Raw genomic sequence first — 26,133 nt, 5'->3', positions numbered from 1 at the left:
CACAACACAGTGGCTTCTGTTTATTTTACGTAACAGTCCAGCCAGCTCGGGGTGGCAGGGCAGCTCTACTCTGTGATGTCATTTAGGGACTCTGGCTCCTTTCATGCCATCACTCTACCATTCTCTAAAATGTCGTCCTCACTTCCATGAGTGAGAGTGGTAACACCTCACCTCTAGCTGCTGAGAAGAAAAAGAGGCAGAGTCTAAAAATGCAGCTTGTCTCCTGGCTGATCTCTGGGAACCCTGCCTCCCATGCCTGAGCATTAAGCTAAAATACCTTTGTTTAAGCTCACAGGAAATATCCTGACCCAGCCCACCTGCATGGGGCGTGGCATCTCCAAGGAGGAAATGGTCTGTGCTTAGATTACATCCGTGCCTTGGCTCATATCCATTGGCTCTAATTTAGTCATGTAAATCACTGCACAAGAGGCTGGGAACTATAGTTAGCCAGGGAGTCCGTGTGAACAGGAAAGAAAGGACAGATCTACAGAACAACTGTCTGCCATACAAATGATCATAAATTATTCTAACATTCAAATGTTTATACTGTTAATAAGCTACTCAAATCTTCCTAATCTCCATCAATTTTAGTGTCATAAATAATTAATGTGCCAATTGCATATTTGTCTAAATTAAATGACATGTATTCTTCAAAGAACTTATAAATGTCATAGCACTGCCAGCAATTCTTTTGCAAAATGTCTGTACACTGAGTTGGCAACACAGCTCTTACCTGGCTGCCTGTGTATGAATTATTGTGAATTCCAAATTAATAATGTCCATTAGGATCTTAACAGAGTTTAGAAATAACTCAGAGGAAAAGCTAAACAATTAAAAATTCATAAATAACCAAAATTGGCTGGGGGCAAAATTTGTCCACATTCTAGGTGAGAAAAGGTGATATTTTTGTTTATGCATGTAATATTTTTTGTGAGTATAATGTAAGTAACATTAATGTAAACATTATATTCCATGTATTTCTAGATTTAGAACAAGATTTTTTCACTGCTGCTGCAGATTTAGTGGAAATAAATAAACGTTTACAGCCCCACTGAGTGTGTTCCTTAGGATGGGATACTGCTGGAAATACTGCATGAATGTGTTAGTGATCATTTTAATTTCACTCTTCACAATGTATTGTTGACATAAGGCTTTTACACATGAAGAAGCCTAGACCAGAATTCTCCAGCTTCCTTCTGTCTCTTTTCAAAAGTTACTGAACATCCCTAAATCTATTTCATCATCTGTAAAGTAGGAATGCTACCAAACAGTGGAGAAACAAAAGATATTGCATGAGAGCATTTTACATTCAGTAAACACAGTTTTACAGTCTGCTAAGCAGAAAGACTCCACTGAGCCTGTGTCTAGTCTGCAGATTGGCTGTGCAACCAATCAGCAGAGTCGCCTGGGGATTTGGTAACTTGCACAGAGAGGGAATGATATTATGTTCTCTCACTTTTGACCCCAGTCTTGATGTCTCAATCAAAGACAGACCAATCAACTTGTGAGGGCCAGTCTGATCCTCAGGAGGAGAGATGCCACACGAGCCATGGTCAGGCAGCTGCAGCAGCCAGAGCTAACGTGGTGCTGATGCAGAACCTTTAACAGGAGTACTTTGGTATCCGCTGTCAAGTTTAGACCACTAACTGTCTTAAAGACAATAGCTGTGAGGAAGTATTAATGAGAATTGAGTTAAAATTTTGGATTTAATAAAAGAAATGTAATTTGGGATTCATTTGGATTAATTTTTGACTTAACAAAAAGGAAATGCAAATAAAAATTTGGAGAACGAAAAGCACTATGTCAACAATATATTGTAAATAGTGAAATTAAAATGGTCAGGTGTAACTTGTTTTGAACGTGGTGCATGTGCCAGGCTGTACTCTGGGTCCCACCCTCATTTCTCCATGGGAGCCACAGTGTGCTAAAAACTGGCAGCAACCACTCCAGGAAGATGTACAAATACTGGGCAGTTCCTAAAGTTACAATGAAATCAAGTTCAAATCCTACCCTTGTGATTTTTTTTCTCTTGTTTTGTTTCTTTTTTTCCTTTTTCTTTCTTCTTTTTTCCCCTTCTTTCTTTTTCTTTTTGTATTTTTTTCCCCACTGTGCAACCTGCTTCAGTGCCTGCAGCCTATGGGCAGAGGCCAGACAATGGTTCAGGGCCACAGTTGCTCTGGCTTGGGACACTAGGAGAGGCCCAGGGGAACAGGCCTGCCATAAATCCAAACCCACGCATGTCACCCTTGCAATTTTAACTCACATATACATATGCCAGTTCAAACAAGCTCTGTTAAGGGACCCCAAACTCTTTCATTTCATGGATAATTTTCAGCACCTACCATGTGGAAGGCACTGCCACAGAGCTAAGGAAATGACACTAACTAAACAAACGTGTCTAGTAGAGGACAGAGATTGTTAGTGAAGTGTCATCTGAGCTATGATTGCAAGGATACTGGGGGGGACCGATCTCTGGGTTCAACTCCAGTAGCCCTAAGACAAATCAAAATACTTTGGCTTTTAGATGCTCAACTACCCAGAAATTGTGTCTGTTTCTTTTTACTAAATTTTCAACACAAAGGTAATTTGTAAATTCAATAATTTAATTTCCTTTTTTAAATATACATTTGAAGCTATATTTAAGTGAGTGCAGTAGCATTAAAAAAGCAAAAATTCAAAAACAAAATCTGTAACTTCTTGTCCTGCCTCTTTGTTCTCTCAGCCTTAGCTGGTTCTCTGCCGGAGAGTCGCTGAGCAGCCAGGTGTCCAGGCGGATGCCAGCCCATTGGTCAGGCACTGGCCAAATGATTTCCTGACTGTCGTGAGAAATGAACTCTCAGGAACATTTAGGTATAATTTATGTATTCATTAACTCTATCCACTCTTGAATCACTGAGCAAGACTGTTTATATCAGTCACCAAATCTAGCACTGGATTTGCATATCCTACAAATGATTCCAGACCTATTAAAGGAAACACTAAGTGCATGGCTTTTATCTAGTATTTATCATGTATTTATACAGGAGGCCACTGTCTATAACAAAGTCTTGCCAATACGTCAGCTTAATGGGAAAAGATTTTGTACCAGAGAGTAAAAGCTGAAATGGTTATTAAACTGTGGTTTCCTTTCTAGAACAACATAGACTTGTTACAAATTGGCAACAATAGGCTAGGCTACTACTCAGTATAATGGGACCATAAGACAACAGAAATGCAGATTTAAATTTCTGTTCTCTATGCATAGTGAGCAGTATTTTAGAATTTGATTAAACTCTTTGGCAAATATAATTTTAACAAAAATTAATGAAAACTTTGAATGATTCTATTATTATTTCAATGATTCAAACGAATGAATATTTCTTATTTTTAAGTAATTCTGAAATATATTTTCATTAGGATAATAAAAAAATAAAACGAGTTGTGTTCAAGCAATGGAACAGCAGTGGGTATGAATGAATGAAAAACTCCATGTTTCTATGTGAACCTCAGGATTATAATATTGAGAGGAAAGAAATCACAGAAGACTATATACAATATTTCAGGTATATAAAGCTCAAAATCACACTAAGCTAACAGTTAATCAAGGAAATGATAAAAAAAAAGATTCAAGTGAGGGTTAACTCAGATGGGGATATGTAGGGAATGTGACTTGAAAAGGCAACTGGGAGCTTCTTGGGTATTGGTCATGTTCTATTTCTTAATTTACAGGATGGATAGAAGAGAATCGACGTATTATTGTTCTTAAAGCTGCACATTAACTATACACATACACAATATGGTCTTTATTTAATAATTCATTGATACTCAACTGTATAATCCATATTTTACTTACTGAATAACATTGTTACATGAGTATATATCACTTCACATCCTATAGTCGAAATACAAATGTTATTAGTTTTTATTTCATTTTTCTTTTTTTTCACAGTCTGGTGAGGACCATCTCCGTGGTCCCAGACTTCTTACTGTATCCTTTCCCGGGTCTCTTTAACAAGGGCACTAATACTATAATGAGGGCTCTGCCCTCACAGCCTAATCACCTCCCACAGGTGCCACTCAACGCCCACTTCAGGATCGCACCCATCTTGGTTGACTCAATCAGCTCCCACCTGGGCCCCAGCCAATCAACATCCACCTCGTACAGCTCCACTCACCATCCACACAGGCCATCCAATCAACACCCACCTAGGCGGGGCCAGGAGTCCCATGCTTTCCTGGGCCTCTCTGTGGTAGGGGCGTGGCTACAGGTCAGGAGGCGGGACTTCCTGACCAGCCCTATATAAATTCCATAGCGTCCGGGCCTCAGTACGCAGTCTTCGAGGGCGCTGAGGCCAGTTATAGTGTGAGTGCGTTGTGGGGTCGGGTTGTTGGTCCCAAGACTTCTTTCTGCCTTTGTTGCCTTTTAGTTCCCACCTGGCGATGGCGACCTACACCTGCAACACCTGCCGCGTGGCGCTGTACGGCACGGAGGCGCAGCGGGCCCACTACAAGACGGACTGGCACCGCTACAACCTGAGGCGCAAAGTGGCCGGCATGGCCCCGGTCAGCGCCGAGGGCTTCCAGGAGCGGGTGCGGGCGCAGCGGGCCCTGGCGGAGCCGGAGAGCAAGGGAGCGGCCACCTACTGCATCGTCTGCAGTAAGAAGTTTGCCTCCTTCAAGGCCTACGAAAACCATCTCAAGTCCCGGCGGCATGTGGAGCTGGAGAAGAAGGCGGCGAGTCAGAAAGTGGAGATAAAGAATGAAAAGAACTTGGAGAAAGGGCTGGGCGTGGACAGTGTGGACAAGGATGCGGTGAACGCGGCCATCCAGCAGGCCATCAAGGCCCAGACGTCCATGTCACCCAAGAAGGCGCCCCTTGTGCCCGAGGCGGAGTCCCCGAGTCTCGTGGCCGTGGCTGCTGGAGGACGTGGGACTCAGCAGCGAGCCCCTGCCGAGAAACCTCCCCGGCTGCAGTGGTTTGAACAGCAGGCGAAGAAGCTGGCGAAGCAGCAGAGGGAGGAGGAGAGTGAAGAGGACCTGGATGGAGATGGTGAGGGGTTGTCTGGGGGGCGGGTTTTCTAGATTTTTCATCCGGTTGGAGGGGGAAGGTGTCAGCTAAGGGAAGGTGATGAGTGAGGGTGGTTTCGATGCTTTCTGAAGTGACTGGTGTAGCCAGGGTGTGTCCAGGATCCCCACAGGGAATTTTGTTTGTTTACTTAACTGGTGTAGATTCAGAAACTGAAACTTTGCCTTGGCTGTGGGTGGGGGGCAGGGGACGGTACTGGGTTGGGGGAGTGGTGGCAATAGGTGCTTAATAAGTAATTTATAGAATGAATGGATGCCTTTTCTGATTTGAAGGAGGAGGCTTTTAACGTATGCATTGGAGGACAGGTTACCCATACACCATCAGCTGTAAAAGCTCTATTTCTATTGGATTTCTAGTTATGAATGCTTTGCGCTGACTTTAACTGAAAAAACAATGAACTGAAAGGCTCAGAATCAGCTAGTTAACCTGAAATGTGAGCCTGGAGCCGACAACCTAGCCACCTTGATTTTCTGAGCTATGTTTCTTCCTTTCTTCCTGTACTGCATCCCACATCCCATAAAACCCTGATTGCATGTGTTCACATATGCACAGGAAAGCAGCACACGTCTCCTTCAAGGGGTTTAAACTGCACTGGAGAAAGACTGAGGTATTTCTTAGCTGTGCAGACTGGTCTGTGGTAAATTAATAACTAAGTCTGGGATCTTCAACTAACTCTGTTTTTCAAATCTCTGGCTGGAAGACTGGGAAGATCTTGATTCTGATGAGGAAGTGGAGTGTGAGGATGCTGAAGCCATGGACGAGGAGGAGGAGCAGGATGCAGAGGAGGAAGAGGCTGGAGTGAGCGCCCCAGTTGGCGCCATCCCCGTGACGGACTGCTTATTTTGTCCCCATCATTCAAGCTCCCTCATGAAGAATGTGGCTCATATGACCAAAGTCCACAGCTTCTTTATTCCTGACATAGAATATCTTTCAGATCTTAAGGGACTGATTAAATATTTGGGTAAGTGTAATAGTTTTTCTTTTTTAAATGAATGAGCACAGTATTGGGGAGGCAGATCTTAAGAGAACGTGAGTTTTGTGTTTCTCATCCATCTTGGATTGAATGATCTGCTCATTTTGTGAGAATCCAAAACTTGATGCATATTTTTTGAACTGTGGAGATACATGGTGAGATGTAAGCTGGCTGCAAAAAGCTGCTTTCATCTTTTTCTCCTCAACTTACTTTTCCAGGAGAGAAAGTTGGTGTCGGGAAGATTTGCTTGTGGTGCAACGAGAAAGGGAAATCCTTCTACTCCACGGAAGCTGTGCAGGCTCACATGAATGACAGGAGTCACTGTAAGCTCTTCACAGATGGAGACGCTCTTTTGGAATTTGCAGACTTCTATGATTTTAGGTAAGTCTGTGATTTGTAACGTGGGGGGCGGTGAGTTCATCACGTTCGCTCTGAAGTGGTGTAGATACGCCCAGGCCTGACCTTTGTCTGGCTCTGTCCAGTGCAGGATTCTTAGTACCTCTGAGAACACTTGCATAGGAGGGGGTTATTTCCTGCCATGTTGTAGATGCGAAACTGAGTGTCACAGAGTTAAACACACATACCTGATAAAGAGAAGATGTCAGGGCCAAACTGAAGTTTGTCTGGTTTGAAAACTTACTTTTGTGGTTTCAATGGTCAGAAGTTCAGCTTTGCCAGTGACCTCATGAACAGAGGCCTGGAAATGAGGTTTCACATTTTGGTTTCCCTGAGAGTCCTTGAATCACAAGCTGTCTCCTAAGGGAGTCTGGATGGGTGGCGGCTTTCTAAGTCCCACATCATGCCACACATTCGTGCTAGGCACTGCGGAACATCTGGTTCCTAGTGTCCAGATGCCTATGACCTAGCACAGGGGTGCTGTGCAAGCCGGTGTGTGTAATGACCATGCCAGGTGTGCAGAGCCCACCTGATACGGGTGTTCAGAAAAGTTCTAGTCTTATAAATTGTCCTTTTGCCTTTTCCTCCAGATTTCTCATTTCTCACTTGTAGTGAGGGAGAGTTTTTCATTGTAGTCTCTTTGGTGGCTGTGTAGTGTATATCCATTGTGGTTTTAATTTGCATTTCCCTGATGTGCACTAGTGTAGTTGAGAACCTTTTTATATATTAACTGGCTACTTGGACGTCTCTTGTGAAGTATCTGTCCAAGGCTTTTATCTGTTCCTGTTGGCTTATCTGCATCACTGTTCACACTTCAGTGTGCATTTCTCCAGTTCTTTTCTATGTGACTTTGTGAACAGTTCTAGAAATGCAGAGATTCTTCTAGAACTACAGTGTTCAATATGGTAATTCCTAGATATAGTTCATGTTGCTCTTTTGGTTAATTAGCTAAATTAAAAATGTAAAAATTTACCTCTTTAGTCACACTACCTTCATTTCCAGCCCTGTAGGTAGCCCTTCTACAAGCACATGTGAGTGGTATCATATTGGGCACACAGACTGGAAATTTGTGGTGTCAGAAAGCTCTACAGGACGTCGCTGTTCTAGAACTTGTTGTTCCAGTGGTTAAACTTCCAAGAGCCGCATCTCCACCTCTACGTTCTCCTCTTCCTCTCTGTTTGCCGACCCTCATAGAGAGAGTAAATCCTTAGGGGAAAGAATTCTGTGGTGGCTCATTTGCTCACCGGTTTTCAGAACAATGTTAGGTTCACAGCAAAACTGAGCAGAAGGTACAGGGATTTCCCATAGTTCCCCCTCACCCACACATGTACAGCCTCCCTCATTAGCAACATCCTGCACCAGCGTGACATTTGTCACAATAGGTGAACCTGCATTGACCCATCAATTAACTCTCCAAGTCCGTAGTTCAGAGTTCACTGTCGGTGTGGTCCGTTCTATGAGTCTGGACAAATGCACATATAATGACATGTATCTGCCTTTGGAATATCACACAGAGTAGTTTCAGAGACCTGAAAGTCCTCTGTGTTTTGCCGGATCATCACGCTCCTCCACCCCTGGCAGACAGTGCTATCTCATGCCTCCGTATCTTTGCCGTTTCCAGAAAGTTGTATGATTAGAGTCATACAGTAGATGCTTCTTCAGCCTGGCTTCTTCACTTAGCAATATGCTTTTAAGTTTCCTCCGTGTGTTTTCATGGCCTGCTAGCTCATTTCTTTTTGAAATAATCCAAAAATATTTCCTTGTTTGGATGCACCATAGTTTATTTATTTATCAGTTCATCTGTTGAAGGACATCTTGGTTGCTTCCAAGTTTTAGGAATTTGGGTAAATCCTCTGTGAACATCCATGACAGAAGTTCTTGACTCCTTAGGGTAAACATCAAGCAGCGTGATTGCTGGGTCTATACGGTGAGATTGTCTTTAGTTTTGCAAGAAACTGCCAAACTGTTCCAAGTGGCTTTACCCTTTTGCATTCCCGCTGTCACTGAATGAGAGTCCCTGTGGCTCCACGTCCTCACCAGCATTTGGTGTTGTCCGTGTTCTGGACTTTGGCCATTCTGATACATGTGTAGTCATATCTCACTGCTTTAATTTGCGTCTTTCTGGTGACACATGCTGTGGAACACCTCTTTACAGGCTTGTTTGCCATCTGTATATCTTAGTGAGGGGTCTGTTAAGGTTTTTAATCGAATTGTTTATTTTCTTACTGTTGAGTTTTAAGAGTTTTGTATTTTGAATAATACTCCTTTATCAGATGTGTCTTCTGCAAATATTTTCTCCAAGTCTGCATCTTATAGTTTAGTTCTCTTGGCATTGGTTTTCACAAGGCAGAAGTTTTTAATTTAAGTGAAGTTCAGCTTATCCATTCTTTCTTTCATGAACTGTGCTTTTGGTGCGTTACCTAAAAAGTCATCACCAAACCCTAAGTCATCTAGAATTTGCCCTATGTTATCTTCTAGGAGTTTTTATAGTTATGCATTTTACATTTAAGTCGGTGATCCATTTTGCGTTCATAGGTAACTTTCATATTTTACTACAGAGTAAATGCTAAGAAGTCATTTTCTCACCAAAAGTTTTCAATTGCAGTCCCTGCAAAACTGTTAACCCCCCTCACCTCAACCCCTTTGGCAATCTAGTAGGTTTGCCAAATTTTAGTTAAATTTGAGATCTTGTTCTGTGTATTAATGCCATTCCACTGCTCCAGAAGTAGCTACCCAGATCACAAGGAGGGGGAGGACCCTGATGAGACTGAGGACTTGCCCTCAGGAAAGACCTTGGAATATGATGCTGAAACCATGGAGCTGAGTCTCCCTTCCGGTAAGTGCGTTTATCTTAAATACCACTGAGATTGGAGAGGCGTGTTCCCATCACTTCCCTTCCACACTGGGGAGAGAACCTACGACTCGCAGTGTGTGCTGGTGTCTCCCGGATGAGGCCGACCCTGAAGGTCACCACTAGCTGTGTGTAGCCTGTTTTGTTTACATTGGATCCATATTCTTCTCACTTCCGTTCTCTCTCAATGCTTTGATCGGTCATTTCTTTTCTTTTCAATGCATAAAACTTTTCTTTTCTGTTCCTTATCAAGTTTTCTTGGCCCTATCCAGGTTTTTCTTGTTAAACTAGACCTTCCTCTTATCCTTTGAACCAACTCCTGTTTTGATGTGTTGCTCAGACTTGCACGTGGTAGTCTGGCCTGGGTGTATCTGATTGACAGCACCCAGGTTTCCTGTCTGTGTTCTGGGTATAGAGGGAGGCTGGAGTTTGAATCTGCCTTCTCCTTTGGGGAACAGGATTCATAATGGTGGGATTTTATCCCAGGTATGAAAAGAAGGAGGAAGGCCATGACTTTGAGAAGCAAGCACTACTGTTTGCTGTGTTATGCTTAGCTGATTGGAATAGGAGCAGCTATGGAAGACACATTTGGAAAGGAAAAGGAATTGGATGATAAGACAATAAGATATTAATCATTCCTGGTATTTACTGAGCAATTAGTGTGTTCAGGTAGATGTATTATTTTATGTTTAAAACAAGCCATTGAGTTAAATTCTGTTATCCTTATTTGACATATGAACCAGCTAAAGCTTACACAGGATGAGTAATTTACCCAAGGTCATGGACCTCCTCAGTGAAGCCCTTTTCCCACTTCCTTTCAAAGCCTGGGAGATTTGCAGTAATGGTGGGGGCAGGAGCAGCCATGCTGCCAGTGGAGACGTCTGCCGTGAAGAAGTCACCCTGAGGTGCTGCTGTCCACATGGAATACCAGCTTAGGTACAGACGGCCCTGTATAGTGCAGCAGAATATTGTAGCCTGTATGATACACAGTAGCTAAACAAGCTTAAATATATCACAGAGGACTTAGTCATGTTTTCGTCTGGTGAAATTTAGCAATGCAGAACCTCAGAAAGAAGTTTGATAATTTCTTTTAAGACTGTTTAGTCCCGGGTTTCATCAGCTTCACTATAGAATAAGATCGCAGGAGACCTTGAGAAAGTGAAGGAGATGGACCCTGCCCTGTAAAGCAGCTCTGGCAGGCAGCAAGATCACTATGACCATGGGCTGCATTTCGCAGCCACTTTTGCATGTTTGATTACAAAAATCTGCTCAACAATGAGCATGTCCTATTTATGAAATACAGTCTATTGGAGAGAAATTTTCATCTAGACTTAAAATTTCTGAAACTTCAAGGCCGTTAGCTCTCCAGAAAACACACATTTTCCCAGAGTGATTGAGTTTTCTAGGTTTGCCAAGGCCCCAAGCTGAGTGTCTTCTCAGGACCCTCTCTCCCTCCCCCACAGCCAGATGGTGACTAATTGGAATTCCTAAATGGCTTCTGAATATTTTTTTTCTTTTTTTTTTCCCCTTATCCATTTGTCTGTGTCACCACGAAAGCCTCCCATCTGGCCATCTCCAGTCTGGTTTCCGCTTGACCACGAGAGCAGCCTTTCTGAAAACAAACACCAGTCTATTTTCTTTTCCTTCTGAGATTCCCAGGGGGAGCGCTTCTGCCGCTGCTGGTCCCCCAGGTGTCTGGTGTTCCTCCCTCAGCCACCCATGTGCAGTTTCCCTCCCCTGGGCCTTGGCTTGTGTGCTGCCTCTGCCCTCCTCCTCCTCTGAAGCTCACGGCGGGCTTACCCATCTGGCAGCCTTTGTGGTCTCCTCTGCTCCTGCGACACTTGCACATCTGTCGTGACCTGGCTGTCACTTCTTTGAAGCTGTCGGCTGGCTTGCCTGTCTCCCCCGTTACTGTGAGGACAAAGCTGGCTTCTTTCATCTCAGCACAGCGTCTCAGACACACAGGAGCCACATAAATGTCTGTTAACTGAGCGACTGAAAGGTTGGAGGCGACTTTTCAAAGGAAAGCAAGGTTGATTCCCCAGGGCTGCCACACGACAGGACAGGCAGGGCAGAAGGGGCCCCCCTGAGTGACAGTGTGCCCTCAGGGGCTGAGAATCATATTGGCCTGCCGTCCCGGGCAGAAGATCGCTCTGCCTTTTCCTCATACAGTCAAAGAAGAAAGTGGCGTGGCATTAACCTGGAAGCCCAGTGAATTGCCTTGCTCACAGCCGCAGGTCCACGTCCCAAGGCGTGCTAGTGGGTGATGACCTCAGGACAGCGCTTGGGGGAGACATGGAAGTAGTGAGAATACTGGGGAATATTGTACTTTTAGACAGACAGACTCTGGCAAGATGTAACCAACAGCCTGACACTGCCTTACCCCAGGCTTCAGAACTATGCTGCGCACATTTTTTTCTGAGTGTGTGCATATTCTCCTGGGGGAAAGGCCATAGTGCCGTAAAGTCACCAGTGTGGCCACACGGATTCATCTGACTGTGTGGGTGAGTGCATTTTTTTTTTTCTGGGGAAAGGCCAGAGTTTCTGAAAAGCATCTGTGACCTGGAGAAGATTAAGAGCCAAGAAGGATACCTGCAAATATATCAATCGTTCACTGCCTTCCTGCGTCTTCACAGATGACCGACTACTGAGACCTTATAATAGAATTCGTTTAAACAGCAAAAAAAGCATAGCTTGAAACTACCAATGTTGTGAAATTTCTTCACAACAGTTACATACACTTTTACCATCTGCTTTTAAAAACCAGGCATCCTTAACTCAGTCTTGATTCTGAGACATGACGGTTTATCGTCCATTGGTTTGCTCCTGTGTCTCGATACTGGTTTGAGGGTTTTGTAACGAACCAAGAAAATGGGAGCTCTCTATATAAACACATATAGTGATATTACAGCACTGTATTCAGTCACCTGGGTGTGTCTGAACAAATTCACCATTCAGAAACGTCTTGGATTATGCTCAATTATGTGGGTTAGCGTGGATGTTAACATGAAGCTAATTTGAGAAGGATTCTAATGTGGAGAGTTTAGTGATATTTAATCAATGACATTTAGTAGAGTAGGCATTCAACTGGTTTTCAAAAGCAACTGGTATTTGTGATTGCTTAAATCTAGTAACTTCAGGTCCCATATGTGATCCCAGAGGCAGTGACACAGAGCATCCGGTAGAGGGCGCCGTGAGCATTCCTTTCAAAGACTCTGGTCCAGCTGGGTTCTTCCCTTTGCTCTTCAGTTCTGCAGAGCAAATTGGTGTGAAGATACATCCAGTTAGTTGCTAACCGGCCAGAAGAATCTGTTGCTGGATCTGTGAGAGATATATAATTAATCTTCTTAGGAGAATTACATTTAGAGATGTTTTCTTTCTCACTGTCTAATGTCATCGAGTGTCAGGCTATTTGTTAAGTAGAAGTGGACAGTCTTATAAGCAGTTATTACTGTAGTGAAAGACAGATGGACAGGTTATGGCTTCATCACAGCTCAGACATAACCCAGCTGTCATCCATTGACAGGCACACTGTGCTCTGGAACGAGTTTTTCTTGATGAGGGGCTTCAAGGTGAGCTGTTCTTAGCACGTTCTACTTGGTGCTTAATGTCGGGGGCTCACTGTCGTTGCCACAGGACAGGAGTAGCTGTAAACACTGAATGTGTACATTTCTCCTCCCAGGTGTCAGAAACCGTAGTGTTGACTAATGAAACCTTTTCAGGCATATTTTAAAAGCCAACTTTCAATAATGTGTATTTCTAAATGCTGCTTATGAATGTAAATAAATCAATTTAAGGACTAATGACCAGCAATATCACTGAATGATTCTGAGGCAATCAGTGTAAACCTGGAGCATCCTGACCTACATTAGAAATAGGAAGTCATAGTCAGGAGTTCTGGGCTTTGCTGCTGGAGCCGCCATTTACACGTGAGTCCTCACCCACCAGTGGAATCTCACTTACCTCTTGTAATCTAGGAGCTTTGTTGACCCTTATGGTGTCAGGGCAGTGTGGTCCTGGAAAACATCTTTTCATCCATATCAGTATCCAAAGGCCAATCATCTTTGAATTGAAAATTTCTTTTTGTCAAGTCTTGCGTCTGACCACAAAAGAATCAACTAAAAGGAACTACTTTTGCGTATCTGTGTAGCAAGCAGACTGTGTCTCAGGTGGCTTGCCAGGAATAGGGACTTAAAACGAGATAACCTGACAGCATTTTGTCGCGTAACTTAAAAATCTAGATCCTACTTCAATAAAAAAAAAAATCTAGATTCTAAAAGCAAGTATAGCTATCTACAATACTTACAGTATGCTAGTCATGGCCTTTCTACCAAAAAGACTATGAAAGAAATGATTCTATATATGTAAGCGTGCAACTTCCATAGAAGCTGTACACGTGGTTCTACCTGGCCATATTTCCTTTCTTCATTTTCAGTGGCAGTAACTGTTCCGTACCTGGTGTATGTTCTGTTGTAAGTTTCTACGTGTTTCTGTCTGTCTGGGCGTGTGTTTGATTGCTTATGTCCTAATACACATTCTTGGGAAAGCATAGCCTGTGTTTAGTAAGCTCTCAGGTGATGCTAATGCCAGTGGCCCTGGACCACTTTTTGAGAGCCACTCCTCTGCTGGAGCCTGGAGTTAGTCATCACTGAAGCCTGCATCCTTCACTTTCATCTGCTGTGAGGCTAAGATCCACGGGTCAGCACAGTTTTCTGTAAAAGAGCAGTTAGTCCAGAGAACTCACTTCTGAAAGCATGAATGACCAGCAAGGTTGTAGCAGATCCTTGTCAATAAGTAAAAGCTGTAGAGAGAATCAAGCTTAGCCATCTTTCCCAGATATGGTTCCTTAGGTGCCTTCCCTCATTTAGGAGCAGTAGGGCAGGGGTTCTCGGCCTCAGCACTGTGGACATTTCGGGCAGATAACCCTTTGCTGTGGAGGCTGTCCTGTGCGTGGTATGATTTTAGCCACGTCCCTGGCCTCTGCCCACTCGGTGCCGGGAGCCTCCCTCCAGTCATTGCCACATGTCCCCTGGGGATAAGATCGCCCCTGTTTGAGAACCACTGCACTGGAGACTGTAAGCCAAGGAAAAGTGGATTGGTTCCCCTTCTGGACCCAGACTGTGGCTGGTAGACCTAAACATCAGGGCCGTTCTCTGTGCTTAATCTTTTTTCTATTAAGGTGTTGAGATTCCTTACCCCTAGGGCCCGGTTGCAGGTGTTAGTAGGGGCGGCTTGTGCACTTCTGGGGAGGCTCTTTTATAAAATAAATCAGTACAGATGCTGAGTTTTTCACTTGACAGTGACTTGCTGTGGTCCCTTTTCTTAAATCTCTCTGCTCTTTGGTTTTTTTTCTTTCATTGTTTAACATGCGGCCTCATCTTTCCTCAGTGGGTAGAGCACTGTTTCTTCCGACACATGCACTTTCCAGCTGGATAAATGTGAAAAGTCTGACTGGGAAAGCCCTAGCTTCATAGCTCTGCCTTGAGAGAGTGCCAGCTCGGTGCTTCAACGTTGCTGTTTTGAAAAACAGGTGCCAGAGTGGGTCATCGCTCCCTGATGAGATACTACAAACAGCGGTTTGGCTTGTCCAGAGCCGTGGCCGTTGCTAAGAACCAGAAGGCGGTGGGCCGGGTCCTGCAGCAGTACAGAACCTTGGGCTGGACCGGGAGCACAGGTGCGGCGTCGCGGGGACAGCCACGGAGCAGCCCGGGGACTTGCAGTTCCTCAGCGGGCCTGGGTGAAAGGGTGGTTACTGACCTTGTCCCTAAGGATCCTCCCCAGGGGACGCTTACCTTGGCTCTGGGGGCGTCTGTGACCACTTGAGGCGTTTATGGCAATAAGCCCCCAGCTCCATGACGGAAACAACTTCTTATTCATGGCACAGCAACTTTCTAAAACCTGCGTGTGCACCACTGACTTTCAGGAGGTCACTGTTATGAACATAATTGTCTAATAATCAGAAAAGGTTGAAGTTCTCCTGGAGGTTATACAGAGGAATTAAATAGTATCTTTGTGGCAATAGTTTGGGTTGTGGAGTCAAACATGACTTACCTGATATCTTGTAGGTTCTTATACGAGTTCGAGTGATGTAAATAATCAAAGTCTCTTGTTTCCTCTGCTTCCTCCTGAGTAGTGATGCTAGTGGGACCTACCTTGCAGGGCTGTGCAGGCCGACTGTCCTAAAGCGCAAATGACACCGCACATGCACATGATTGAAGCCGTCAGTCCTTTTGTAATTTTCCCACGGAAAACTTAGAGTCAGAGGAGTAGAGCAGGCCACTGAAATTGTTAAACTTTGAAGCATCATCAGTATGAAATTATTTAAATCTATTCTGATGTGTCTGCTGAGTGAAGCTGGTTCTCCTTGATCTTCAAGGAGAACGTCAGTCCACTGAAGACAGTGGCGGGAGAGCGGGGAGCTGCCTGCTGACGGCCGGGAAGCTCTGACACTGAAATCACTGTCGCTGCCGCTGTGTCTGTATACACGTGGTTTCACTAGGGCTCCCTGTGAGCTGTGAGCCCGCTGACTTCATCTTGCTCTTACAGACTTTTTGATATGATGACAACTAAAGAGGCTCATCCCAGAGAAGTGTATACAGAGAGCTCAGGGGTGCAGTTCTGAGGTGCACATAGCCCCCCAAGGCCCACTGGATAGGGACCCCAGATAATATCTCTTCTGTAACTCTAGGAACCCAGTTACTGCAGACTAGCTCTGATTCTCTGCAGAATTGGGTTTTCTGTGACCACAAGTCACAAACCTTGGCCCCATTTCTTACCTCCCTTCCACCTCCAGGAGCAGCGCTCATGCGCCAGCGGGACATGCAGTACGTCCAGAGGATGAAGGCAAAGTGGATGCTGAAGACGGGGATGCAGAACAACGCCATCAGGCAGAAGCACTTCAGGCCGCAGGTGCTGTTCTGAGTCGCCGGGGCTCGAGTCCTCGTCTGCCTCCTGCGCACGCGGCCTCCCCGCCCGAGGACCCCGGAAGCTGGGTTAGACGGTGGGCCCCTTTGCTGCTGTTCTCCCTGTACTTCATCTGCTCGTCCCCGTAATAAAGGGCAGAATCCCCTGGGCGCTCCCGTGTCATTTTTGAACAGGGCAGAAAGGTCCTGTTCTGACAGAATGAGTGCTGTGTGTGCTGGGACGGGCCTGCCCTGCTCCCGAGAGCTGCTGCGTTGTCTCGGCTGGAGCTGATTTCGGGCTGTCAGGACAGGATGGAGGACTCGAAGCTTCTGGAGGAGCCAAGTGGGATGTCCCTCACTGGGGTGCATCGTGGCCCCCGAGGTGATGACCGTCTCTGGGCACTGTCAGTAAATGCAGGCAACGCGAAAGAGCGCGTCCGGGCCCTGCTGCGAAGGGCCTTCGTTCCTCAGTGTGGGCGCACGGAGGTGACGGTGCTGTGCGCTCACGGTCAGTTCCCAGTGCTGCCCTCGGGGCAGGAAGAAAACGTGTAAAATGTGCGGATGGTGTCACGGTTCAGTCTGTGAAGAGACTCTCCATTTACGTGGTTTAGGGGAGGCCGGGGTGCACTGGGAATGAAGGCAAACGTGAGGGTCTAACCCACTGGGCTAGCTTTCTGCCTGGGGAAACGTGGCTTGGTTTTTATAATCTATAGAATGCGGTGTTTTTTACCTCCCAGGTCAGTAAGAAATCGGCCAAGGACCCGTCACTCACTCAGCCCCCGGCATGAAGTCGGTGCCTCCGGGCCTCCCTCGGGGGGCAGGTGCCCCACTGAGGAGGGGATGCTCTGGGCAGCTCAGTGGTCTTTCTGAGGAGTGTTTGAGGATGCCGGGAGATGGTGCCTGTCCTTACCCTGTGTTCACCAGCCCTCGTTTGCTAGAGACGTGTCTTTTTCTGTAAATTTTGGATGCAAAATTGAATTAATCATGTCTCCTCTGTACACAGGCTCTCTGTCCGACAGTGGACGGCTCCCTGCTCCTGATTTTGCTCCTTCATCCTGTTTTCTGGCGTCCGAGTCACACAAGTACCCACCCTCTTGTGTCTGACTGTCTTTAAGTCTATACCCCGGGAAATGATACACTGTGTGTCATGAGGTATATTATAAATTTATACTTCACTGAATGTACAGAATACTATGCTGTAACTCTTGTCAGTTTTATTTTTCATTGAGTATTTTTTCACTCAGCTGGATCTGCCTAGTTCATTGCTTCTGACTGCTAGGGGGGGCGTCCACGGTGCGGGTCCCCACAGGGCGCTTACCTCTCCCCGCAGCCGACGCTCCCTCCACACTTGGTCATTTTGAATTGCACGACTTACAGGAGATTGTCAACGCGGTGCTTTTCTTCCTCCAAATTTGATTCACTTTTTAAATTAAATCAAAAATTAATCCAAATGACTCCCCAGTTAAATCTTTTTACTAAATCAATTCTAAATTTGATTCTTATCAATCATTCCTAACAGTTATTGTCTCTGAGACAGTGGTCTAAACTTACAGCAGGTACCGAAGTCATTCTGCTCAAGCTTCTGTGCCAGTTACCACGTGAGCGCTGCTGCCAGGCTGACCTGGACTTGCGTGAGATCTTTCCTCCTGGGAGCAAATCCAGGATCAGATGGCCCTCACAAGTTGATCGGTCTGTCTCTGGTTGAGACATCAAGATGGGATCAAAAGTGAGGGAACGGAATCTTGTTCCCTGTCTGTGATTTTTACCGAAGCCCAGGCGGCTCTCCTGATTGGTGGCACAGCCTCCCTGCAGACTGCAGGCAGGGTCCATGCCCTCTTTCTGCTTTGTGGACTACGAGTCGCTGTTTTGTGGAGCATGAAGTGCTTTATTGTGCCATTTTTTTGTTTCTCCACTGTGGGGTGTAGAGAGCATTCCTATTTCACAGATGAGAAAATAGATTTAGGGAAGTTCAATAACTTGTAAAGAGACAACAAAAGGGAGCTAAAGATTTCTGTTCCAACATCCTTTATGCTGCAACATGTTCACACACAACCCTCAGAGGCACCCCATCCTGAAGTGGACACTCGGCGGCGCTATAAATGTCTATTCAAGCCCCTTATGTTTGTAGCAGATGTGAAAGAATCTTGTGCTACATCTTGAAATACATGGACTCTAATAATCACATCGATGGCATATGATGCACACATAGTTAACATAAATGTTATCAGGTGAAAGAAAATATCACCTTTTCTTGCCTAGAACGTGAACATGTTTTGCCCTCAACCGATTTTGGTTACTGGTGGATTCTTAGTTTTAATTTGCTTTCCTCCATTTGAGTTTTTATAAACCCTGTTAGGATCCCATTGGACATGATTAATTCAGAATTCACAGTAATTTATATGTAGACCAGGTAATTGCTGTGTTTCCAACTCACTGGGCAGACATTTTTGCAAGGGACTTGCTGGCAGTCCTGGAGAAATTTACAAGGGCTTTGAAGAGTACCTGTCATTTGATTTAGATGCATTTGCATTTGGTACGTTAATCATTTATGACACCAAAATTGGTGGAGATTAGGAAGATTTGACTAGCTTGTTAATGCTGCAAACATTTCAATGTTAGAATAATAGTTTATTGATTATTTGTGGGGCAGACTGTTCTTTTGTAGGTCTGTCCTTTCTTCCTGTGCCCAGGGCTTCCCAGCCAGGCTATCCTTCCCAGCCTCCTGTGCAGCAGGGTGCGATTGTGTGACTAAACTAAGGCCAATGGATGTGCGCAGAGGTTGGAGTCAACCTAAGTAGAGATCCTCTCCGCCTTGGAGAGAAGCTGCATTTTTAGACCTAATATGGCAACTTGGCAACAGGTCTGCTCATTCTTTGATGGTGCTCCCATGGAGAGGTGGGGTCTACCACCCCTGTCCTCGATGCTCGGCTGGCCTTATTTGACTTGACTTAACCAATAAAATGCAGTGTTCATGACGCTGCTGACTCCAGGGATAGTCACATAATGCAGTTCAGCTCCCATCTTGCTTCCTTGGACCCTGACCATGTAAGAAGTGTGACATCCCCAAAGAGGTCGTGCTTACAAAAACCCAGGCTGTGTGGAAAGGTCACTGTGGGGGCTCTGGTTGACGATCCCAGCTGAGGTTCCAGTCAGCAGCCAACTGCCAGCATCTGAGGTCACCATCTCGCATGTCCAACCCAGTCGAATCTTCAGATGACTTCATCGTCCACTGACATCTGACCACAACCATGTGACAGATCCTAACCAAACCCGCCCAGGTGAGACTTCCCCAGATCCCTGGCCCTCAGGAGCTGTGAGCATAATAAACGAACTGTTTACACCACTGCGTTACACAGCAGTAGTGACCGACACACCTCACCATCGCACCATCAAGCCTTTGCACAGGTGGCATTTTGGCTTCTACTTACTGCTTTCTGGTGCAGTTTTCCTGTCGATATGGCTTCACCGGCAAGGACGTCAATACAGTATTCACGTTACTTAGTCTTTACAACTTCCTTATCAAGTAGATACAGTGATTATTCCCGTTGCACAGCTGGGAAGTCTCGGGCACAGCAGCCCGCGGTCTTGCTGCTCTGTGTCCCTGTGCTACCATCTGTGCTGCTCGAGTCAGAGCACTTCAGACTTTGGTGACACTGTGAACTGACCCAGATCAATTCCCACCTCCCACCTCTTCCCTCCCATCCTGGTTAACACACCAGAACCTGGATGTAACGTGACTCATCTGCGGTACACGGCAGGAACTGACAGCAAGGGAAAACCACCCTCTCCACGTTGGGAGTGACAGTCACTACGCTACTCAGCAAAGTCGAATGTTTTCCAGCTCCTTCAAGAACCTTTTAGTAAAAGCTGTTTGCTGAGTAAACATGATGCATTTCTTCAGAGGAGAAGAATGCTTCTATATTTAGCACATACGTGCAACTCTATTAAAAGTGTTCAGCTATACTAAAACATCAAACTTGTGTTTTGTAAAGAAATCTACAATTTTGATTTTATAGAATATGTCCTCTTAATCCTAAATTCAAGATGAGAATAGGAAATTGATGGTGAACGAAGACTATTGTAACATTTATGCTTGAAGCGTGGCTCTCCTTCCAAGGTGGTTTTCCTGTTTCTAATTCAATGAATGAAGTCTATGTGGATAATTTGGTAGTGTATTCTTTTTCTTCCTCTTAAAGCTATTCATGAAATAAACACAAAAGTATATAATATGTAAAAATTCCGTAACAATAAAAACTAAAAGAGCTTCTTATGTGCAGGATAGTGTTGTAGGCACTTCACACGTGTTAAACCACTGTGTTCTCAGAATGACTCTGAGGTAGGTAATACCCTGTTCATCCAAGTGGGGAAACTGAGGCACTGACACCCTTTTACACTCTTCCAAAGAAGTGAGGACTCTGAAGGGCATTTGGATTTGTTGGTTGTCTCTATTAATATACACTGTTAAGATGGAAAAAAAAAAAGACAAAAAATATTTAAATATTAATTTATTTAAAAATAACAAAAGATTGAAGAAATACTTAAATATTAATTTATTTAAAAATAATAAAATTATTATGTGTAAACCTTAATATCTTTTAAAGAAAAATAATTAGACTTTCTGTAAAAAAACTGTAATGAGAAGAGTAGATTTATTTTACCTTTTGTCAAATATCTTTCACATCCAGCTGAACTGAAGACAACAGGATTGTCCTCTTTGCACCTGCATTCAGTCTCTGGTACAACACAGATCATATAGGTGGTAAAAACTCCCTGTGCCCTATTGGGAGAACAAGGCTGAAAAGGGAAATCTTTTTTTGTTTTAAACGTTTTTTTATTGAGTTATAGTCATTTTACAATGTTGTGTCAAAATTCCAGTGTAGAGCACAATATTTCAGTTATACATGAACATACATATAGTCATTGTCACATTTTTTTTCACCATGAGCTACCACAAGATCTTGTATATATTTCCCTGTGCTACACAGTATAATCTTGTTTATTCTACTCTTTATATGCCTGTCAGTATCTACAAATTTTGAACTCCCAGTCTATCCCTTCCCACCCACCTCCCCGTCTATCCCTTCCCACCCACCTCCCCCTTGGCAACCACAAGTTTGTGTTCTATGACTATGAGTCTGTTTCTGTTTTGTATTTCTTCTTTTTTTTTTTTTTTTTTTTTTAGATTCCATATATGAGTGATCTCATATGGTATTTTTCTTTCTCTTTCTGGCTTACTTCACTTAGAATGACATTCTCCAGGGACATCCATGTTGCTGCAAATGGCGTTATGTTGTCAGTTTTCATGGCTGAATAGTATTCCATTGTATAAATATACCACATCTTCTTTATCCAGTCATCTGTTGATGGACATTTAGGCTGTTTCCATGTCTTGGCTATTGTAAATAGTGCTGCTATGAACATTGGGGTGCAGGTGTCTTTTTGAAGTAGGGTTCCTTCTGGATATATGCCCAGAAATCTTAATATTATTATCAAAATAGCTTTGATTTTGCAAGCCCCTTGAGAAGTTCTTGGTGACACCCAGATTTCCCTGGATCACACTTTGAGAATCCACATTGCTATACACTTTCCTGTCTCTTAGTATGCAGGGGAGATGCCTTTCCCTAAAAAATAGCTTTTCCTCACTTAAATCTGGGCCTGGTGTGTAGGAGGAGCAGAACCTTGTGGGGTCAGAGACTGGGAAGCCAGCCCAGTTCTACACTTGGTAGTTCTTCACTAAGTTACTTGTTTCTCTGTGTCCCAGATTCCTCATTTGAAATAGGGTCAGATACTGACCCCTGCAGGCATCCCCAAAGCCAGGTGACAAGGTGCCTAACAGGTGCTGACACACACAGGCCGCCTGATCAAGCAGCCTTTATCCCAGACTGACCAGTGATGGCCAGGAAAGGGAGGGGAGGGGTCACATGTGACTATTTCTAGAGAGGGCCGATTCCACTCTCACCAAGTCTAGAAGTAGCCTCCCATCTGTCCAGGCCAGGTTTTGAAGCCACACGATTTACAAAATATCATTCAGTGTTCAGACTTCGGTGTGATGGACTGCAGGCCTTACCAAGTGATTCTGTGCCAGCACCACGCTTGGGGTGGAGCACATGCAATTTCATTAATTCTCTCCACTCCGTGAACAAGAGACAGACATCTCAGGATCCAGAAACATCTTTACTATCTTTTGCCTTTCAGCCAGATTTACAGGATCCCAGGTTTGGACCAGTGGCCTCTAACGTTCTGTTCATGACTGTTGCCTGCAATTTAAAGTCCAATTGTTCATTATATTTGGGGGGAAGAGAGAGTTAGATGTGTGGATTCTCTATGTGTGTGCATGTGTGTGTGTGTGTTTCAAAATGAACCCAGCTGCAGCAACAGATGAATTAATGAATGCAGAGAAAGATTATATTCCTTTTGTTGAAAATCCACCTTAGTCAGGAGCCCAATTTCCTGAGAAATAAAGATAAGGTGAGATGATGTATTTTGGACACCAGACCCTTTACCTGCTACATTTGTAATGATAGAACTTAAACACATGGCCACATTAAAAACATCTGTAAACAAGAGTCCAAACTGATTACTTTGGGTTCATGATCTCTAACTTACAGAATTTCATGGAGAAATCAATTCTGAAGTTGTTTGAAGATAAAAGTTCTGGCTATGAAAAAGTGTTGAACAATTTGAAAGGGATACAGGTACTTGGAAGAAACTTTATAAAGAACTCATCAGAATTTGAAATTGTACAAGTATATGAAAAAACTTGGGGATCTTCTGAAACCACTTCAACTACTGGTTTCTGTGGGATTTTATAATTTGCAGCTTCAAAGAAAAAATAGTTTAAATGATTTTTCAGCTTCTACCTACATTATTCTTCTGAGTTTAGAAGGAAAGGAATTACATTTATTTGGACAGCTATACATCCCAAAACCGTAGGCAGTTTATCTCATTGATTCTAACTGAAATACACGTACACATCTTTTTAGAAGTTTTTATAAATGAGGTTTAACAAATATCAACTTACAGGAGTGTTAGTTACACATTTTTCCTTTGTTTGTTTGTTTCTTTCTTTCCTTCTTTCTGTTATTTCACCCTTCAAAACTGGATTTTAGTGTTTCTATAGACACTAAACCACAAAAACTTTATTGCCTTCACACCTAGAATTCTTTTAGGAACAACAATTATAATCACAATATTTAGCTGAATCCAGGACTTCTCCCAAGATCCCTAGTAAGTAGGATGTGGCAGTAAATCTGGGCTCATGGATTCCTGTCTAATTTTTGTTTTTACCATGGATACATGAATGCAACAACTCACATCTGTGCTGTAGTGGATACTGTGGTGTGCTGCCCAATCCCCCCTTGGGACTGAGGCACTCATGCCCCCAGATGCTAGGAGAGCTGAGCCTTGATGTCTCACCGGCGAGTCCCTCTCTAGGAATAGCCTTTAGCAGAAGGAAGCTGCCCTGTGAAGGCCACACCCCCTCTGCAGGGGCAGCTTGCATCCAGTGGCTGGTCCCCTTGCCTTGATTAGGACAGCTCTGAGGGCCTTCCCAGCTTCAGAGCTCCCCATGGGAGTGTCTAAGGTCTTTATTGCAACTGCATATTTCAACTTCTCCCAGTGTGGATCCTTTTACTCTTATTTCCATATAGATCCTGAAATCACTCCCCTGGAGGGTCCTGCATGTAAATCTCCATCTCAGAGTTCATTTTCTGGAAAGTGTAACTAAAACCAATGATGCCAGGAAAGGTCCAAAGAAGGAGGCTCTTAGATGGCATCTGGAGCTGTGGCACCAGCTGGCCAGTGGTCCATGAGGACACCATCTCTGGGGATGGGTGGAGGACTGCTAGCCCCGGGCATGCTGTAGCCCTGCAACTGTTTAACCTTTCACTGTGGTAAGACAGCTAGGAGGGAAAGCATAGGTGGGTGCAGGATCTGGGCAATTGAGAGCTTCAAGGGACATAGTCATTGTAAGTACAGTGGACTTGGCTGCTTGCTGCTGGGTGCTAAAAAATGAACACGAGAAAGGCAGCGGAGGTTGGAGTGATTAATCACCAACTTAAGGCTAAGTGTGAAAGCCAAAGGGCTGTGACAGTTTATAAAGCGACTCTCATCCTGCAGCCAGAGGCAGAGAAAAAAGGCCAGGATTCAACCTTGGACTTAATTATAAGGCCAGCAGAGCTGCAGAGAAGTTTGAATTCTCAACCCCAGCAAATCTACGATGCAAGGTCAGGGCCCTAATTGGGAAGGAGCAAGATGCTGAGACTTGGGAGGCAGACATCTGTATTCATGCACTATTAAAAGTCTCTAATATTCAGATACCCTTGAACCCTCTGGGCCCACTCCTTCCTATGAAAGGCTAGCGCTGCCCCCTTGCTGGAAGATAAAACAGGAGCCTCTCCATCATCAGCATAGGACAGGATGCTCCCAACTCAGGATCCACCCTTAACTCCATCCCAGGACACTAGACCAGTAACTAGACTGGGGATCAGCAATGACAGCCTATGGGTCAAGTCTAACCTATAGTCTCCTTTCTGTAAATAAAGTTTTATTGAAACACATCTATGAACATTCAGTTCCATATTGTCTGCAGCTACTTTCATGCCCCAGTGAGAGACTTGAACAGTGCCACACAGCCTAAAATGTTTATTACTGCCACTTTATAGGGAAGGTTTGCTGACCTCTGAGCTAAAATCAAGTCATAATAAAACCCAGCAGGAGAAGTGTTGGTCCCGATAAGGGAGAAAAAGGAATTTACACCCAAGAAGATGAAGGACCTAGCCAATAAATACTCGTAGGAGTGGAAGAATGTTTATGATATTGAATTTTGAAGGACCTGGATAAAGGAGGATGGAGTTTTGGAGGATGGATAATGGAGAGATTATTCACAAGAAAAAACTCCTCTAAAATATAGGACTTAACACTCTCTTGGTTGGCTCTTGGAAGCTTAGAAAAGCCATGACCACACCCAGTGGAGGAGATATGTGAGCAGTGCCTTGGCAGAGCCTGGACAAAGAGATCAAAGGCTCAGAGAAGCAGGCACGCTAGAAGGGGTACACTCTGTATGCCTGGGAAATCCACCAGTTCACTGTGAGTCACAGGGGCACCAGAGGACACACCATTTCCCAGAGCTGTAAGGAATGAGGGGGTGAGAGGGGCATCACCTTTCAGAGCATCTCAGCGGGGCTGGGCTCTGCAGGCAGGGCTGACGCTGCAGGATATGCTGTTATAGAACTGGGCTCCCTGAAAACAAAGAGGATGAGAAGATCCCAGATGGGTAGAGGCCGGGTGGCAGAACTTAAATATCAGAAACAAAGAGGATGCGATTATAATGAGTGGCAGGGGGCCCTCACTCACAGAGAGCCACAGACATGAGCGCTGGAACCTGGCGTGGTTAAGAGCAGGTGCAGGGTGATAACAAAGATACTGCTACCAACCCCCCACAGAAAATCACAGCCAATTTCCAGCCCTGAGCCAGTCCTTCAGCCCCAAACCTGCTGCCTGAGGGAAAGGCTGGTTTGAGGAAGGATCCTGTTAGACCAAGGCGGGGGCATGTGGGAATAATTTCCCGTCTTCACCCAAAGGGACGTGTGGCCATTTCCCTGGGTTTCCCAGGTATCTCAGGGACTCTCGGGCAGGGCAGTCTCCACTGACACTCAGAGATTTTTGTGTTTCGTCATGATTCTCTGCTAAAGTGGGGTCTTATGGAGGGTAGGTGATGAGACATCCGGGCCCAGGCTCGTTCACGGTGGGTTTTTTGGCTCCGTGAATCCACCTGGTGATCATCTGTTCAGTCTCTGAGTGTATCCAGAAATGGATGTCCTTAGTAGCTGCCAGAATCCCCCTCATTAGCTCGTTGGTTTTAGGGTGAGCTTCTGTAGAGGAGAAGGCCACATGGAGGACCTGAACCTGTCCCTCTATGGTTGAGAGAGTAGACAAAAATCAGTGT

The 26,133-nt window shown here is 44.6% G+C and overlaps 1 protein-coding gene and 1 non-coding gene across 3 annotated transcripts; one reads left to right on the top strand and one right to left on the bottom strand.

The window, feature by feature from the left end:
• Positions 1 to 2,104: 2,104 nt before the first annotated feature.
• Positions 2,105 to 2,237, bottom strand: LOC116152384 (small nucleolar RNA SNORA42/SNORA80 family). Its single transcript, XR_004136023.1, has one exon. It is a non-coding gene; the product is annotated as a small nucleolar RNA SNORA42/SNORA80 family (small nucleolar RNA).
• A 2,090-nt stretch (positions 2,238 to 4,327) lies between these two features.
• LOC105090632 (cytoplasmic 60S subunit biogenesis factor ZNF622-like) lies at positions 4,328 to 16,376 on the top strand. 2 transcript variants are annotated; one of them, XM_064479627.1, is made up of 6 exons: positions 4,328 to 5,029; positions 5,766 to 6,026; positions 6,257 to 6,419; positions 9,158 to 9,270; positions 14,816 to 14,959; positions 16,079 to 16,368. In XM_064479627.1, exons 1-6 carry the CDS (start codon positions 4,420 to 4,422, stop codon positions 16,204 to 16,206), a joined length of 1,419 nt encoding a protein of 472 aa, XP_064335697.1. In that variant the 5' UTR covers positions 4,328 to 4,419; the 3' UTR covers positions 16,207 to 16,368. The 2 variants fall into 2 exon arrangements, with proteins under 2 accessions (XP_064335697.1, XP_064335700.1); XM_064479630.1 differs by lacking the exons at positions 9,158 to 9,270; positions 14,816 to 14,959 and having other exon boundaries at positions 16,079 to 16,376.
• Positions 16,377 to 26,133: the final 9,757 nt, after the last annotated feature.

The sequence above is a fragment of the Camelus dromedarius genome, chromosome 3 (genome assembly GCF_036321535.1).
Source record: "Camelus dromedarius isolate mCamDro1 chromosome 3, mCamDro1.pat, whole genome shotgun sequence".
Classification (NCBI taxonomy): domain Eukaryota; kingdom Metazoa; phylum Chordata; class Mammalia; order Artiodactyla; family Camelidae; genus Camelus; species Camelus dromedarius.
Note: the sequence above shows the minus strand (reverse complement) of the source record. Positions and strands in the feature narration are given on the sequence as shown.